At 45.2% G+C, this 15,309-nt stretch overlaps 1 protein-coding gene across 2 annotated transcripts in view; it reads right to left on the minus strand.

The window, feature by feature from the left end:
• Positions 1-3,918: 3,918 nt before the first annotated feature.
• LOC120046758 (rho GTPase-activating protein 17-like) overlaps positions 3,919-15,309 on the minus strand; it is a 51,674-nt gene continuing 40,283 nt past the window's right edge. The window contains exons 11-20 of one of the 2 annotated variants that reach the window (XM_038992244.1): positions 11,973-12,084; positions 11,770-11,851; positions 11,516-11,596; positions 11,267-11,380; positions 10,805-10,896; positions 10,471-10,621; positions 9,756-10,022; positions 8,733-8,905; positions 7,653-8,207; positions 3,919-4,631 (exon numbers count right to left, since the gene is read on the minus strand). In XM_038992244.1, coding sequence (XP_038848172.1) covers positions 4,480-4,631; positions 7,653-8,207; positions 8,733-8,905; positions 9,756-10,022; positions 10,471-10,621; positions 10,805-10,896; positions 11,267-11,380; positions 11,516-11,596; positions 11,770-11,851; positions 11,973-12,084 — 1,779 coding nt within the window. In that variant the 3' untranslated portion in view covers positions 3,919-4,479. The remainder of the gene's footprint in view (positions 4,632-7,652; positions 8,208-8,732; positions 8,906-9,755; positions 10,023-10,470; positions 10,622-10,804; positions 10,897-11,266; positions 11,381-11,515; positions 11,597-11,769; positions 11,852-11,972; positions 12,085-15,309) is intronic. The other variant, XM_038992245.1, reaches the window with a different exon arrangement.

The following is a 15,309-nucleotide window of genomic DNA, read 5'->3' on the forward strand; positions in this document are numbered from 1 at the left end:
TTAGTCCTCTTCAGAAGTTCTCCACATGATTCTGGAAGATCTGAATGACATGGAGAAAAGCCCAAAGTAAGATTTCCTCTGACTCCTGCCCATTGGAGACATATGGTCCTTGTTATGCTCTGATATCTGACTGGATGTTTTTTGCCCAGCTGCCCACTGAAGGAGGTGCGTATCCTGGTGGTGTCTCATTGTGTTCTGAGACGTATGTTCCCGTTGTGGGGCTACCGCTTCGTGACGCTGCCCCTCAGCCTCCAGGACCCCAACCCACAGACCCAGCCCGTGGAGACCCTAGTCCCAGACAGCCTGGCCATGATCTACAAGATGTGTGTGTGTCTACTCAAACGCAGGGTAAAGGAGATGCTTAACACTGTTGGTGGTGAATGTCCACATCTTTGTTGCATGTCTGTACATGCCAATCTTAAGACAAATCCATCCTTTCCTTTTGTAAGGTATTTTGATATGATACAAAGCCCTCCACATGAGAGGAGTGTCAAGCCTGTTGGTGTTTATGTGGTTCTATAGAGTATTTGTTCAGTGTGTGTGTTGTTCTATAGGGTAGCTGTTCAGTGTGTGTTGTTCTATAGGGTAGCTGTTCAGTGTGTGTTGTTCTATAGGGTAGCTGTTCAGTGTGTGTTGTTCTATAGGGTAGCTGTTCGTTGTGTGTGTGTTGTTCAAATCTATAGGGTAGCTGTGCTGTGTGTGTGTGTTATAGGGTAGCTGTTCAGTATGTGTGTGTGTGTGTGTTATAGGGTAGCTGTTCTGTGTGTGTGTGTGTGTGTGTGTGTTACAGGGTAGCGGTTCGGTGTGTGTGTGTGTTATAGGGTAGCTGTTCAGTGTGTGTGTGTGTGTGTTATAGGGTAGCTGTTTAGTGTGTGTGTGTGTGTGTGTTATAGGGTAGCTGTGCTGTGTGTGTGTGTGTGTGTGTTATAGGGTAGCTGTTCAGTATGTGTGTGTGTGTGTGTGTGTGTTATAGGGTAGCTGTTCTGTGTGTGTGTGTGTGTGTTACAGGGTAGCGGTTCGGTGTGTGTGTGTGTTATAGGGTAGCTGTTCAGTGTCTGTGTGCTGTTCTATAGGGTAGCTGTTCAGTGTGTGTGTGCTGTTCTATAGGGTAGCTGTTCAGTGTGTGTGTGTTCAAATCTATAGGGTAGCTGTTCAGTGTGTGTGTGTGTCTGTTACAGGGTAGCTGTTCAGTGTGTGTGTGTGTTATAGGGTAGCTGTTCAGTGTGTGTTATAGGGTAGCTGTTCAGTGTGTGTGTGTGTGTGTGTGTTATAGGGTAGCTGTTCAGTGTGTGTGTGTGTGTGTGTGTGTTATAGGGTAGCTGTTCAGTGTGTGTGCTGTTCTATAGGGTAGCTGTTCAGTGTCTGTGTGCTGTTCTATAGGGTAGCTGTTCAGCGTGTGCGTGCTGTTCTATAGGGTAGCTGTTCAGTGTGTGTGTTCAAATCTATAGGGTAGCTGTTCAGTGTGTGTGTTACAGGGTAGCTGTTCAGTGTGTGTGTGTGTTATAGGGTAGCTGTTCAGTGTGTGTGTGTTCAAATCTATAGGGTAGCTGTTCAGTGTGTGTGTGTTCAAATCTATAGGGTAGCTGTTCAGTGTGTGTGTGTGTGTGTTACAGGGTAGCTGTTCAGTGTGTGTGTGTGTGTTATAGGGTAGCTGTTCAGTGTGTGTGTGTGTGTGTGTGTTACAGGGTAGCGGTTCAGGCCAGGATGATCAGGAGCAGGCTCTTCGGTTAGAGGAGGATACAGTCATCTACCTCTGTCAGAGTACAGTGCTGCACTCCCCATCCACCTTCCTACAAACCTACACCAAGGCTACCAACATCCTCATGGATTCCGGTAATTGCTTTGTGTGCGTTTTATCTAGGGCTAGATCCGCATTATAGCGCGATTGAAATTTAAAGGTAATTGCCGATTGAGCTGACATATGCAGTAACATTGCCTTCAAATGTAAATCACACTATAGCGCAGATCTTCCGCGATCCGGATTGAATGTAGACCTCAGTCTGGAATCAAAATAAATGTTGTATTATTTCAGAAATCGTGTGGCCGACACACCGCAGACTTTACTGGTAGCAGGAGAATGAAGAAATGACTACTAGACAATCGTCCTCCCATCAGTAACACTAAATAAAGCATTTTCTTACTGTGTATCTGCATGTATGAGTGTGTATGAGCATGTGTGTGTGATCAAGCCATGACTAACAACCATTTCAACTTTTTCTTCATATACTTTATTTTATTCAGACAGGGAGTATAACCAAGCATTCATTTGCCATTTGATGTATTTCTTGTTTTAGCTCAACAGTCTGCATACAAAACTGAGCTTAAAATGCAGCTTTAACATTTCTAGTTTAATGGCTTGTTAGTCTTTCAGAGCCTCCAAACAAGGTGCTCTTTCTGCAGAAGGATAAGGCAGCAAGTTAAATGAAAAAGAGAGAAGGGGGGAATCTCAGTAAGACTATATGGATGATGATCGTTTCTGAAAAGCAGTACAATTACTGAACATGTGTTCAGGGCAACTGAAGCGTCCAGAAATGTGCCCTTCAGTTGGTACCATTCAGGTTCTCTAGGAGCACAACCCTGCATTATATTAAAGGAAAAGCAACACAGAAAAAAAAGTCTAGTAAATCCAACACCACCTCACTACTAGGTTGTTACATCAGTTTGTGTGTAAAACCCAGCTCCGTGGGAAAGATAGCAGAATGATCTTCCATATAGAAACCTGTTCACTGGAAAGCAAGCACTTGTGGGGTTTAGACTTGGTTCAATATCAACTGTTGAAGTGATTCACTAGACAGATGACAAAGTAGCTATAGTAGAAGCGCTTAAAACCATCCTTTCCACCATTCACTTATACTGGAACTGTCACTTTAATGCCCCAACAACATCAGAGTGAACACATGTAACGGATGTGAAATGGCTAGCTAGTTAGCGGGTACGCGCTACTAGCGTTTCAATCAGTTACGTCACTTGCTCTGAAACCTAGAAGTAGTGTTGCACCTTGCTCTGCAAGGGCCGCGGCTTTTGTGGAGCGATGGGTAACGACGCTTCGTGGGTGACCGTTGTTGATGTGTGCAGAGGGTCCCTGGTTTGCGCCCGGAGCGAGGGAACGGACTAAAGTTATACTGTTACATTGGTGCCGTGACCCGGATCACTGGTTGCTGCGGAAAAGGAGGAGGTTGAAAGGGGGGTGATGTAGTGTTGCCCCTTGCTTTGCAAGGGCCGCGGCTTTTGTGGAGCGATGGGTAACGACGCTTCGTGGGTGTCAGTTGTTGATGTGTGCAGAGGGTCCCTGGTTCGCGCCCGTGTCGGGGCGAGGGGACGGTTTAAAGTTATACTGTTACATTGATGCTGTTGACCCGGATCACTGGTTGCTGCGGAAAAGGAGGAGGTTGAAAGGGGGGTGAGTGTAACGGATGTGAAATGGCTAGCTAGTTAGCGGGTACGCGCTACTAGCGTTTCAATCAGTTACGTCACTTGCTCTGAAACCTAGAAGTAGTGTTGCACCTTGCTCTGCAAGGGCCGCGGCTTTTGTGGAGCGATGGGTAACGACGCTTCGTGGGTGACCGTTGTTGATGTGTGCAGAGGGTCCCTGGTTCGCGCCCGAGGTCGGGGCGAGGGGACGTACTAAAGTTATACTGTTACACACAGAAGGTTAGGAAGGCCCCTACAATCCAAGAGGCTCAGCATATACAGTCTATTGACCTAACACTGCTACAACAAGTTATGTAACCAGTAAGGCACGATTCAGAAAACTGCATGATTTTTAACTTAAGCCACAGGGAATGCGTTTTTGGAAATAAATACAGAGCAAAGGATAGTTTTCATACAAAACAGGGATAAAAAGGTCAAAGTGTTTGAGACGACTGGAAACCTGCAGTCACAAGCTACACTTTCAGCAACAGTTCTTTTTTTGGGGGGGGGGGGGGGGGGGGGGTTCTACTTTTACCCACATTTCCTGTGCTTTACATTTACAAATAGTATTCTTCAGTTCTAAGGCCATCATAATCAACAACAACACACCTTACACCAATATCAAAGTCTGTCAGTCCACTGTTAACAACCCACTTACTACTACCAGTCCCTTCAGGTGTAACCAGCCCATGCAAAAACATACCGTTTTCATTGCAAAAACTTTATTTATTCAGCTTTAATCAAGGCTGTTGAGTTGATTGTATATAGTAGTAGCTGTAACAAGGCTGAGGTGGAGCGGACCAAGGTGGTAATGATGGTGGGTAAGTTAGTGTGTGGTGGACACGGAGGTGGAGTTGGCAGAGAGCAGCAGAGTTGTGGTGGGCTGAGGGGAGCCTGCGGTAGAAGTTACCACTAACCACAGATCTAGGACCAAATCTCCCTACACCTAGTCGTATAGTTATCCATTAGGGGATGAAACTACTATCTGACCCTGGATCTGTGGTTAGGGTCAACTTCTACCCACGCCTGGAGAGGAGATGGAGGGGAGAGAGAGCCAAGCCCTCTTCATTATAGGATGGTACTCTCTGTGTCCAGGTCTGAGTCTTTGGGCTGAGGCACGGATGTCATGGGGGCCATGGAGGGGGCGGTCACTGGCTGCTGGTCCACAGCAAACTCAGGGACGAAGGCTCGGGTCAACCCTTTGAGAGACAGCGCTGGGTCTGGACAGGACAGAGAAATGTTACTGCTCCAGCTGACTGAGGAGTAAAGTCTGTTAAGCTGTAGTAGTTGAGTGATTGTAGAAAATGAGACACTGAATCTGACTTCAGCTAAATATTGTGGATTAACAAAGTCAAAGTACTAAGAAGTCAATGAATAGAAATTCCTGAAGGGGAAAACTAAATAGGTGATATTAAAATCATCAAAAAGTCACTTGAAAATATGTGTTCAATGTTAGTACGTTTTGGCAAGCATGGTTGACGTGCATAACGAGAGACAAGCAAAATGCTAATTCAACCTCCAGTACAGACTGTCACATCCTCAATCTGAAGGACCTGACATCCAAACAATGACGTCAACCTTTGAAATCTACTACCATTGTTTACCATTTTCCATTGGCGTCAAGATCAAAAAAGGAAAATAGCAGTAAATCATCAAGTATCGTTAAGTGGCAGCATATCAGAGAGGATGCCGAACCACAGATTTCTTTTGAAACAGAGTCACGTGAATGCTATCCACATTCCATCATAAAGGAATAGAAAGCAGACATTTCTCTATTGAAAACCACATTGCTGCTGTCATCACTATTCTGCTCAGAACTGTTGAGTTGAAGAGAGCCTCATGCTTCAAAGGCATCCAAGGCATGCAACTTCTAAACACAATCCTGTCCCATGCATACCGGAACACTAAAACCTGATGCGGTCGGGTTGCCACACTAAAACACCAAGACAAGACAGGTTATAGTAGAGCTGGGAAGATAAACCGAAAACTAAATCGACACCGACCGTACCGATCAGTTTTCACAGGCTTTTGTTTTACTGATATCATTCATTGCGATAAGATGCCTATAAAAGAGAAATTCAGTTTGAAATTAAATAAGTTTGCTTATCTGGGTGACTGTTAATGGGCCAATTGATGGTTACAACCATCAAACTAGTATTAGTAGTTAAAAAGGATAATAATACAAAAACGGTGGTGCACAATAGTTACAAAAGTAGCGTTCTATTTATCGCTATCGCATCAATTCAGGCAATATATGGCGATATGTATTTTTGTCCATAGAACTTTCACCCTAAATGGTCTGATCATGCTAGAATAATATTCTGATGTTGATGTTTATTTATGTACAATAGTACTGCTTCAACTTCAGTCTTCTAATCAAGATGACAATGACATATTAATTTAAAAAAAGAAAATACATTTCCAGAGGGAGAACAAATGCAATTGAAGGGTTTGCAAAAGACATACTGAGAATCAATCAAATTTAAAAACAAAAAGGTAATATTCTGCCAATTCCATGAATCAAATCGGTTTTCAGTTTCTGGTATCCTCTCATCATTTAGAGACAAACCATTAGAGATGTCCTTTGAAAACCCCACATCAAAATGTTACTGACATTTAAATGATTTAATAATGAAGGTTGAATGTCATGATGGTTCATGGCCAATGGGATCGATGATAAAACATCTATTAGAAAAGCAGGCACAAGTCGTAGGTGTCTAAAAGTATGTTGTGGTAATGGAGTAATGCAGAAACGGATGGCGTGCAGCAGCTGCAAAATACAAGTCCTGACAAACCTCTTTCATAAATGCTCCTTAACCTGTGGACACAGGACTTTTAGATAAAACATTGTCAATGTACTGTCAACACTGGAGTAAAATACACAAGTGAGAAGGAAGTACTGAACCAATACTATAAACTGAAAGAAGAGATTGTTGTGATATGACCAAAAGTACATAGACAACTGCTCGTCGAACATCTCATTCCAAAATCATGGGCATTAATATGGAGTTGGTCCCCCCTTTGCTGCTATAACAGCCTCCACTCTTCTGGGAAGGATACCGACTAGATGTTAGGACATTGCTGCAGGGACTTACTTCCATTCAGCCACAAGAGCATTAGTGAGGTCGGGCACTGATGTTGGGAGATTAGGCCTGGCTCGCAGTCTGCCTTCCAATTCATCCCAAAGGTATTCGAAGGAGTTGAGGTCAGGGCTCTGTGCAGGCCAGTCAAGTTCTTCCACAAAAGATTTCTGTAAGGACCTTGCTTGGTGCACGGGGGCATTGTCATGCTGAAACAAGAAAGGGCCTTCCCCAAACTGTTGCCACAAAGTTGGAAGCACAGAATTGTCTAACATGTCATTGTATGCTGTAGCGTTAACATTTCCCTTCACTGGAACTAAGGAGTCTTGCCCAAACCATGAAAAACAGCCCCAGACCATTATTCCTCCTCCACCAAACTTTACAGTTGGCACTATGCATTGGGGCAAGTAGCGTTCTCCTGTCAACGGCCAAACTCAGATTCGTCCGTCAGACTACCAGATGGTGAAGCGTGATTCATCACTCCAGAGAACACGCTTCCACTGCTCCAGAGTCCAAAGGCGGAAAGCTTTACACCACTCCAGCCGACGCTTAGCATTGCATATGGTGAACTTATGCTTGTGTACAGCTGCTCGGCCATGGAAAACCATTTCATGAATTTTCCAACTAAGTTACTGTGCTGACGTTGCTTCCAGAGGCAGTTTGGAACTTCTTAGTGAGTGTTGCAACCAAGGACAGACGATTTTTAAGCGCTACGGTCCCCTTCTGTGAGCTTGTGTGGCCTACCACTTCGCGGCTGAGCCGTTGTTGGTCCTAGATGTTTCCACTTCAGAATAACAGCACTTACAGTTGTCCGGGGTAGCTCTAGCAGGGCAGAACTTTGACTTGTTGGAAAGGTGGCATCCTATGACGGTGCCACGTTGAAAGTCACTGAGCTCTTCAGAGCAGGCCATTCTACTGCCAATGTTTGTCTATGGAGATTGCATGGCTGTGAGCTCGATTTTACACACCTGTCAGCAACGGGTGTGGTTGAAATAGCCGAATCCACTAATTTGAAGGGGTGTCCACATACTTTCTATATATAGTGTGTCAGTTCTGTGTCGGTTTTTAGAATTTGTTGTTAATGTCCTACTGTGGCGTGTTACCAACAACCAAATTAATCTTCTTTCATGGGAAAATAAAGCATCACTTGACCGGACTCACCCATGATTTTGTAGGCTGTGCTGCAGATCCCGTTGGTATCATTTCCCTGTGTGGGGGGCTGAGGTGGCGGAGGAATGTTGGGCCTGTTTCTGGGTTTGGGGACAGGGCGTGGTCGGGGGAGGGAGCCTGACTGGAAGGGCAAGGTGGAGGCAGGATGGGCACTGGGTATGTCCTGGGGGACGGTGGAGGGTGGAGGTGTGTCAGGCGGGGTGGGGGTGTCTGTTGGAGAATATTCCGCCCCCGGGTTGTCTCCTGTGGGATGGCTGAGGGCCCTGGGTTGGGACGGGGGGCTGACCTGTGAGGGTGTGGGGGGCTGTGGGGGTGGGTGGTTGGGGGCCTGGATGGAGGGCTGGTTGTTGGAGTGGCGGCGGGGGGTGGAGGAGGGCTGGGATGTGGGCAGGGTGGGGGAGGTAGGGGAGTGGCTTGAGGAAGAGAGGGGTCTGGGGGAGGTGCTGAGGAACTGGCCCGAGGAGGGGTTGTGGTTGGTGAGGTTACTGGGCTGGCCTGAAGGGGGGTTGGGCAGCTTGGGAGGGGCAGGGGCTGGCTTCTTTGTACCTGGATAGTAGAGAGGTTGACTTCAGAAAATATCTTGTGTCTACATATATTTGAGGCTACCTGAAATTGCATGTCTATGTCTAACAGGGGAGCTACACTGGGGTGTCACAAAAACGGTGGGTTTGTAGCTGCTACACTGGACCCGTAACTATAGCCGGCCTGAGCAGAGCCCAAGACACTTTATGTAGTGTTCTTGGGCATGAGGCACGCGTTAAATTCTTAAAAAATAGAACCAGAGCGGGCCTCTCCCGGAACCGTGTTGCTTACACCCAGGTTTCATTCAAATGAATAGGTGCATCTCACACTCTGCAAAGGTGAGGAATCCAGTGTAGCATGCTTTTAAATCGGTCAAAATGTAACAATATAACTACCAGTGCCAATTACCTTGTAATAAGACTTACTCATGAAAAAGAACAGAATAGGTTCTTTATTCAAATTTCCTCATGATACCATATGCATATAGCTACAAATAAATGTCTAACAACCTAATAAAGGTGAGCGGAATTGCTTTAAGGAGTGAGTAACCTCTGCGCATCATGTGTGGACTGGGCCCCATGGATCCGGCCCCAGGGCCTACCACTCCCAGCTGTCCCCCTGCTCCACCTCCTCCTGCTGGGCTGGCTGTGCCCGGGTTGCCCCCTCCTGAACCGTTCCTCTGATGGAGGGTCTGGGTGGAGGTGGGGTCACGCTTTGGGTTGCTTAACAGACAGAGGTCACCATTGTAAGTACAGCACCCAGATATTAGTGTGGAGCTCTGAAGATATCCACCATGAAATGTAAAAAATGTTGAGTGAGCTTTTTCTCCTTAACTGCACTGGGCTGTTTCTTTGGTTTACCTTCTATATTCTAACCAATAGAACAGTCTGGAACTGACATTGAATAGAATAATTTCATAAATTGATTCAAAAACATCCTTCAAAAAGTTACATAAGCTCAATGAGAGGACAGAAGTAATGGCCAAACAACATTTCCGAGGACAGAGCTTTGTTCAACAGTTTTCTGCTGATTCATGTGTTCTAGTGTGAGAGCAGAGGCGTGAGGGACCTCTGAGGATGGCTGGCTCACAGCAGCCATTGTTGTACAGAGCCAGTGGTCTGAACTGAGATGTACCCACAGTGTTATTATAATGATTATTTGTTAGTAGTTTGAGGAAAATGCAGTTAGACAGTGAAAGGAAAAGTTGAGTCAGAAAGGCGTGAGTGAGATTTTCTAGTATGGGTACCAGTCTGTTTAGCTAGTATTCCACTCCTGTCATGCTAAACTTTGGCATATGACACAGTACAAGAAGTGGAATGTTAGCTAAACAGACTGGTACCCATACCAGTCATTTTCCACTCAAATAAAATATGTTTGAAATAGATTTTCTGAATTAGAATGAACATAAAACTTATATATTTGTACAAGAGCAGTGACATCACAATAAACAGCGCACACACGCCTTATCAACAAATCATCATCAAAGATTGCAGTCAAAAGTGTTTTCTTATCATGCAGTGGAGTGGCATGCGTGTCTATGCTCCCCAGTGCACTACACACCCACGCCCTTACCTGAGACCCTCCGTGGTAGTAGCTAGAAGCTGCTGCGCTGCCACCAGGGCAGCCATACCCAGTGCCAGGCTAGGCTGGCAGCCCTCCAACGCCATGCCCTCCGGCGGGGCCTGGAGCTCGGCCACACACCCCATGACCTGCCAAGGCCCTGGGGACTCCACCGGGGGTAAGGGGGGCAGGAAGGCGGGTGAAACATGCTGCTTTCTACCTAACGTGTTGCTGCCTCTACGGGGGATGGTGTTATGGTCCGACAGTTTGTTAGCAGAACTAGAGAGAGGGGAGAGGACAGCAGAGCCATGTTGAGAAAGACACCCACAGGACAGAATCACCAAGTCCCAGAGTAGGTAGAGAGAGAGAGTGAAAATAAGAGAGAAAAAGAGAGTGAGAGGTAGTCCACACCAAACAGAGAAAAAGGCATGTTAAGTAGATTTGTTGTCTAAAGTTACAAAGACGCCTATAGTACTAAACATCCAGAAATAAGCTTCAAAAAGCCCCCATGTAAGTAGTGATAATCAGCAGAGCTACCAATCAAACCAAACATTCAAAGTGTAAATTAATTATTATTGAGTTCTAAAAGTGAAAATCCTTTCGATTTAAGTAGCATGATATCCTCAGCTCAGAGCACTGGCAGGTACAGGACCAGTCTTTGACCTTTCACCCCACAGCAGTCCAAAGTAGAGGGAATGAGCTACTAGTGATGGGGTGCTGTGGTTACCTGTCCTTGCGAAGGGTATCGTTCTCTGGCCCCACCATGCTACCAGGCCTCTTCCTCTCGATGGTGGAACAGTCGTACTCCATAGAGTGGTTGATGTGGTTGGAAGGAGGGGTGGGCATGGCAAACATCCCTGATACATTAAACTCCACATCTGTGCACACGGGGACAATAGGCAAGCAGAATTCCTTTAGGGGCCATTTGAAAAAAAACAACAGATCCATTTTTTTCAGTAGCCTAGGAATCAGATTTATAGCACTGACATAGAAAGGAGACCAATGACCTCCCTTTTGAGGACCCAGTCAAAGTGGAAGGGTCAAAGGTCATATGTACATACCCTCAGGGAAGAACCAGTCAGCGTGTTGTATGATGGGTTCTATGATGGTCACCACGTGAACAGAGGTAGCAGCAGCCATCTCAGCTAGAGTGCTGCAGGCACACACAGGAGAGCAGACATGGTGTCAAACTCATTCCACGGACGGCCGAGTGTCTGCAGGTTGTCGTTCCTCACTAATTAGTAAGGAACTCCCCACACCTGGTTGTCTAGGTCTTAATTGAAAGGAAAAACCAGCAGACACTAGGCCCACCAGGGAATCAGTTTGACACCCCTATTACAGACAAACACTATATGATTTTGACACCGGGATTATGACACCAATTTGTGAACACAAACTTTAGTTTTTCAGTTTGAATAGTGAGTACTCCCCATCTCTCCTCCCCTCTCTCCCCTTTCCTCTCCTTCTTTACATTTACATTTAAGTCATTTAGCAGACGCTCTTATCCAGAGCGACTTTCTCACCCCTCCGTTTTGGCCCACAGCAGGTTTGGTCCCAGTACAATAGCGATGTTGCTAGGGGTCATCTTGTTGACCTCACTGTCCTGAGCCAGCTTGGACAGGAACTTCACCAGATACCTACAACACAGGACACAGAGACAGGCACAGGTAAGGCAAATGTTAGCTGTTAAGAAAAAGGGTAACATATTACACACAAGTTGTGTGAACCAGTCCATCTAAATCAAATCAAATCAAATTTGATCTGTTACCCACCTTAGGTTGGCTTTGTTGTTCTTTGGTAATTGATCACACACAACCCAGAGGGCCTGCAGTCGCTTGTCTGGCTCTGGAACACTGGGGAGAGACACAGAGGGACAATCTGTTTCATGGTTGCCATCATTTCACTCCTTTTTGACTTTTCATTTCTACTACTTCTCCTTTACTTTCCTTGGTTCCTTTTACAGCTACAGTATGTCTGCTATTGAATGGATGTCTGCTATTGAATGCAGTGTGTGGTGGTGGCTTACCTAGATGCCTGAATCCACTCGTCGTAAAGCTGGAAGCTCATCAGAGGTTCAGGTAGTTCTCTCAGGTAAGACTTCAGGGCTCCTGGAATGAAAGGACTTATGTGAGCAATGGTCTGACAATCATTTCAGTTACATTACTTGAAAACACTTCCTGAAACATGTATAAAACATGTATAATATGTGAGTGGGGGTTAGGATCGTACCAGCGACAGCGTGGGGGTCCGAGTAGAACTCCTCCAGCTGTGAGGTGGAACAGTCCAGAGCAGCCTTGAGCTTCTTCAGTTTTGAGGTCCCTGCTGCGATCCTGAAGAGGCCCTGGTACAACACACAGACAGGATGGATGAAACAGACAGGGCTTAATCAGTACAGACACTCTGTACTCACTCTCATACAAACGCAAACACACAGACCTCTCTCATGCAATCACACACATAAAGCTTCTCCTCACACACACACACAAAACATAAATTCACACTCAAACAAAACCTCTACTCTCTCCCACCCAAACAGTCCCTCCTCTCACCACAGGCTGTGTTCTGTGTTCACACATAGAATGAATGGGAACACAATATGGTGAGAACTAAACACAGTTGATTTAGAACCGTGCCAGCAAACAACACGCATAGCATGATAATTCGGAATTACAGTATAATTGCTGACATTTCTTTTTGTAATAATATATAGCTTTCTTTTTTGCACACAATCCTGTCTCGGAGCTCTGACATGCACTGTCAACTGTGGAACCTTGTATAGACAGGTGTGCGCCTTTCCAAATCATGTCCAATCAATTGAATTTTTACCACAGGTCGACTCCAATCAAGTTGTAGAAAAATCTCACCGACGATCAATGGAAACATGATGCACCTGAGCTCAATTTTGAGTCTCATGGCAAAGGGTCTGAATACTTATGTAAATAAGGTATTTTTAAAATTATTTGCAGAAATGTCTAAAAACCTGTTTTCACTGTCATTATGGGGTATTGTGTGTAGATTGATGAGGGAAAAAATAATTTCATAAATTTTAGAATGAGGCTGTAACGTAACAAATTGTGGAAAAAGTCTAGGGGTCTGGATACTTTCCGAATGCACTGTACAAATTTAGACTAACAACTTACAGACAAACAATGACTACATCTCCTCTGCCCAGACCAGCATGCTCACACCCCCATCCCTAGTGCCTGCATTATTGTTGGCCACTTGGCCTTACATTGTACCAATGTGTTTCTCAGTCGCCCATGCTAATTCAATAATAAATCAGTAGATTTTCCCATTGTGTTAATGAGGGCGGATTGATTGATTTCCAAGTTTTTAGTATACGTTTTTTCAAGATGAGTGATGAGAAGAGAATAGTCCAGCCCATTGGGTATCTCACTACATCCCCACATGCCATGTCTTGAAATATGCAGACAGACGGATTAAAAGTACATTTACATTGTAATACTTCTGACAGGGAACTTTCCAGCTCCCCCCACAACTTCTGGACTTTAAACCATTTCTTACAAGTGGAAAGAACTCAGAGAAGGTCGCAGCAGATTTGAATGTTTTCGGCCCGTGTCTCTTCATGTTTGTTAACATTTCAAAATGTATGGGATCAAATATGTTTATGGCCAGTTCTTAAACCTTTTAGATCTAACAATCTAAGCTAGATGCCCTCAATCTCACACAAATCATCAAGGAACAACCCTAAATCCGTAAACATGGGCACCCTCAGATATTATCCTGACCAACTTCCCCTCCAAATACACCTCTGCTGTTTTCAATCACTGCCTCATTGCCTGCATCCACTATGGGTCCGCGGTCAAACGACCACCCCTCATCATTGTCAAACGCTCCCTAAAACACTTCAGCGAGCAGGCCTTTCTAATCGACCTGTCCCAGCTATCCTGGAAGGATTTTGACCTCATCCCGTCAGTAGAGGATGCCTGGTCGTTCTTTAAAAGTAATTTCCTCACCATCTTAAATAAGCATGCCCCTTTCAAAAAATGTAGAACCAGGAACAGATGTAGCCCGTGGTTCACTCCAGACCTGACTGCCCTCGATCAGCACAAAAACTTCCTGTGGCGGACTGCACTAGCATCAAATAGTCCCCGCGATATGCAACTTTTCAGGGAAGTCAGGAACCAATACACGCAGTCAGTTAGGAAAGCAAAGGCTAGCTTTTTCAAACAGAAATTTGAATCCTGTAGCACAAACTCCAAAAAGTTCTGGGACACTAAAGTCCATGGAGAATAAGAGCACCACCTCCCAGCTGCCCACTGCTCTGAGGCTAGGAAACAATGTCACCACCAATAAATCCATGATAATCAAGAATTTCAATAAGCATTTCTCTACGGCTGGCCATGCTTTCCTCCTGGCTACCCCAACCCCAGCCAACAGCTCCGTAGCTACTTGCCCAAGCCTCCCCAGCTTCTCCTTCACCCAAATCCAGATAGCAGATGTTCTGAAAGAGCTGCAAAACCTGAACCCGTACAAATCAGCTGGGCTAGACAATCTGGACTAGAGGTCGACCGATTAATCGGAATGGCCGATTAATTAGGGCCGATGTCAAGTTTTCATAACAATCGGAAATCGGTAATTTTGGACGCCGATTTTGCCGATTATTATTATTATTTTTTTAAATTTACACCTTTATTTAACTAGGCAAGTCAGTTAAGAACACATTCTTATTTTCAATGACGGCCTAAGAACGGTGGGTTAACTGCCTTGTTCAGGGGCAGAACGACAGATTTTTACCTTGTCAGCTCAGGGATTCAATCTTGCAACCTTACGGTTAACTAGTTTAACGCTCTAACCACCTGCCTCACGAGGAGCCCGCCTGTTACGTGAATGCAGTAAGAAGCCAAGGTAAGTTGCTAGCTAGCATTAAACTTATCTCATAAAAAACAATCAATCATAATCACAAGTTATAACTACACAAGGTTGATGATATTACTAGTTTATCTAGCGTCCTGCGTTGCATATAATCGATGCAGTGCGCATTCGCGAAAAAGGACTGTTGTCGCTCCAACGTGTACCTAACCGGAATGGTTCCGTATTTCACTGAAAGAATAAACGTTTTGTTTTCGAGATGATAGTTTCCGGATTCGACCATATTAATGACCTAAGGCTCGTATTTCTGTGTGTTATTATGTTATAATTAAGTCTATGATTTGATAGAGCAGTCTGACTGAGCAATGGTAGGCACCAGCAGGCTCGTAAGCATTCATTCAAACAGCACTTTCGTGCGTTTTGTCAGCAGCTCTTCGCAATGCTTCAAGCATTGCGCTGTTTATGACTTCAAGCCTATCAACACCCGAGATTAGGCTGGTGTAACCGATGTGAAATGGCTAGCTAGTTAGCGGGGTGCGCGCTAATAGCGTTTCAAACGTCACTCGCTCTGAGACTTGAAGTAGTTGTTCCCCTTGCTCTGCATGGGTAACGCTGCTTCGAGGGTGGCTGTTGTCGATGTGTTCCTGGTTCGAGCCCAGGTAGCGGCGAGGAGAGGGATGGAAGCTATACTCTTACACTGGCAATACTAAAGTGCCTATAAGAACATCCAATA

Source organism: Salvelinus namaycush, chromosome 4 (genome assembly GCF_016432855.1).
Source record: "Salvelinus namaycush isolate Seneca chromosome 4, SaNama_1.0, whole genome shotgun sequence".
Classification (NCBI taxonomy): Eukaryota; Metazoa; Chordata; class Actinopteri; order Salmoniformes; family Salmonidae; genus Salvelinus; species Salvelinus namaycush.